Source organism: Aptenodytes forsteri, unplaced genomic scaffold (assembly GCF_000699145.1).
Source record: "Aptenodytes forsteri isolate BGI_AS27 unplaced genomic scaffold, ASM69914v1 Scaffold261, whole genome shotgun sequence".
Classification (NCBI taxonomy): Eukaryota; Metazoa; Chordata; class Aves; order Sphenisciformes; family Spheniscidae; genus Aptenodytes; species Aptenodytes forsteri.
In genome coordinates this window covers 18,024-19,517 of record NW_008795583.1, presented here as the reverse complement: position 1 = coordinate 19,517, position 1,494 = coordinate 18,024, and the positions used below count along the sequence as shown (strand labels likewise).

At 60.8% G+C, this 1,494-nt stretch overlaps 1 protein-coding gene across 1 annotated transcript in view; it reads left to right on the top strand.

Annotated features, from left to right (window-relative positions):
• Positions 1–1,215: 1,215 nt before the first annotated feature.
• SLC30A3 (solute carrier family 30 member 3) overlaps positions 1,216–1,494 on the top strand; it is a 4,935-nt gene continuing 4,656 nt past the window's right edge. Inside the window, exon 1 of the mRNA XM_009282310.1 lies at positions 1,216–1,318. Coding sequence (XP_009280585.1) covers positions 1,216–1,318 — 103 coding nt within the window. The remainder of the gene's footprint in view (positions 1,319–1,494) is intronic.

Below are 1,494 nucleotides of genomic sequence, written 5' to 3'. Positions count from 1 at the left end.
GCCCCCTCCGGCTCCGGCAAGGTTACCGGGCCCCCTCCCCGGCGCTGCTCCCGCGGCCTCGTGCCCAACACCCCCAGACCGGCGGAGGCCGGGCCCCGCTGGGGTTCCCCCGGTGCAACCCCCCGCTCCGGCCGGGCCACCCGGAGCTGCTGCCCAGGACCACGACCAGAGTCTCCAGGGACGGAGATCCCACCACCTCCCTGGGCAGCCTGTGCCCGTGTCACCCTCACACTGAGGACTGTCCCCCGCTGCTTAGAGGGACCCTCCTGGGGTCCAGTTTGTGCCCATGGCCTCTGGTCCTGGCACTGGGCACCACGGGAAGAGCCTGGCTCTGTCCTCTTGGCACCCTCCCTGCAGGTATTTCTGCACATGGATTCAATCCCCCTGAGCCTTCTCTGCTCCAGGCTGAGCAGCCCCAGCTCCCTCAGCCTTTCCTCATAGGAGGGATGCTCCAGGCCCTTCAGCATCTTAGCGGCCTCTCGCTGGACTCTCTCCAGTCTGTCCACGTCTCTCTTGTACTGGGGAGCCCAGCACTGGACCCAGCACTCCAGGGGTGGCCTCACCAGTGCTGAGCAGAGGGGAAAGATCCCTTCCCTCCACCTGCTGGCAACACTCCTAATGCAGCCCAGGCCGCCATTCGTCACCTTTGCAGCAAGGGCACGCTGCTGATTCACAGTCAACTTGGTGTCCACCAGGACCCCCCGGGGCCTTTTCTGCTGAGCTGCTTTCCAACTGGGTGGCCCTCAGCATGTACTGGTGCTATTGGGTTGTTCCTCCCCAGGGGCAGGACTTTGCACTTCCCCTTGCTGAACTTCACGAGGTTCCTGTCAGCCCATTTCTTCAGCCTGTCCAGATTTCTCTGCACTACAGAGCAGCACGACCCTCTGGTGTACAGCTGCTCCTCCCAGCTTGGTGTCACCTACAAACTTGCTGAGGGTACACTCTGCCCCATCCTCCAGATCATCAATGAAGACGTTAAAAGGGACTGGACCCAGTATTGACCCCTGGGGTACACCAATCGTTACTGGCCTCCAACTAGACTTTGTGCCACTGATCACCACCCTCTGGGCCTGGTCATGCAGCCAGTTTTCAATGCACCTCACTGTCTGCTCATCCAGCCCACACTTCCACTGCGCTCCCCTCGTCTACCAGGCCCATCATCTCATCGCAGAAGGTGATCAGGTTGGCCAGGCACAACCTCCCCTTGGTGAAGCCATGCTGACTTCTCCTGATGACTTGTCCTTCATGTGCTTAGAAATGGTTCCCAGGATTAGTTGTCCCATCGCCTTCCCAGGGACAGAGGTGAGGCAGACCCCCTGTACCTAAACTGTCCTCCCCATACCTGAGCAGTCCCCCCGTACCCAAACAGCCCCCCATATGAAGGCAGCCCCCCTTACACAAACAGTTCCTACGTATCCAAGCAGTCCCCCTGCACCCGAACAGCCTGCCCTTATCCAAGCAGATCTCCTATACCTCAGCCCCCACGCCACACGC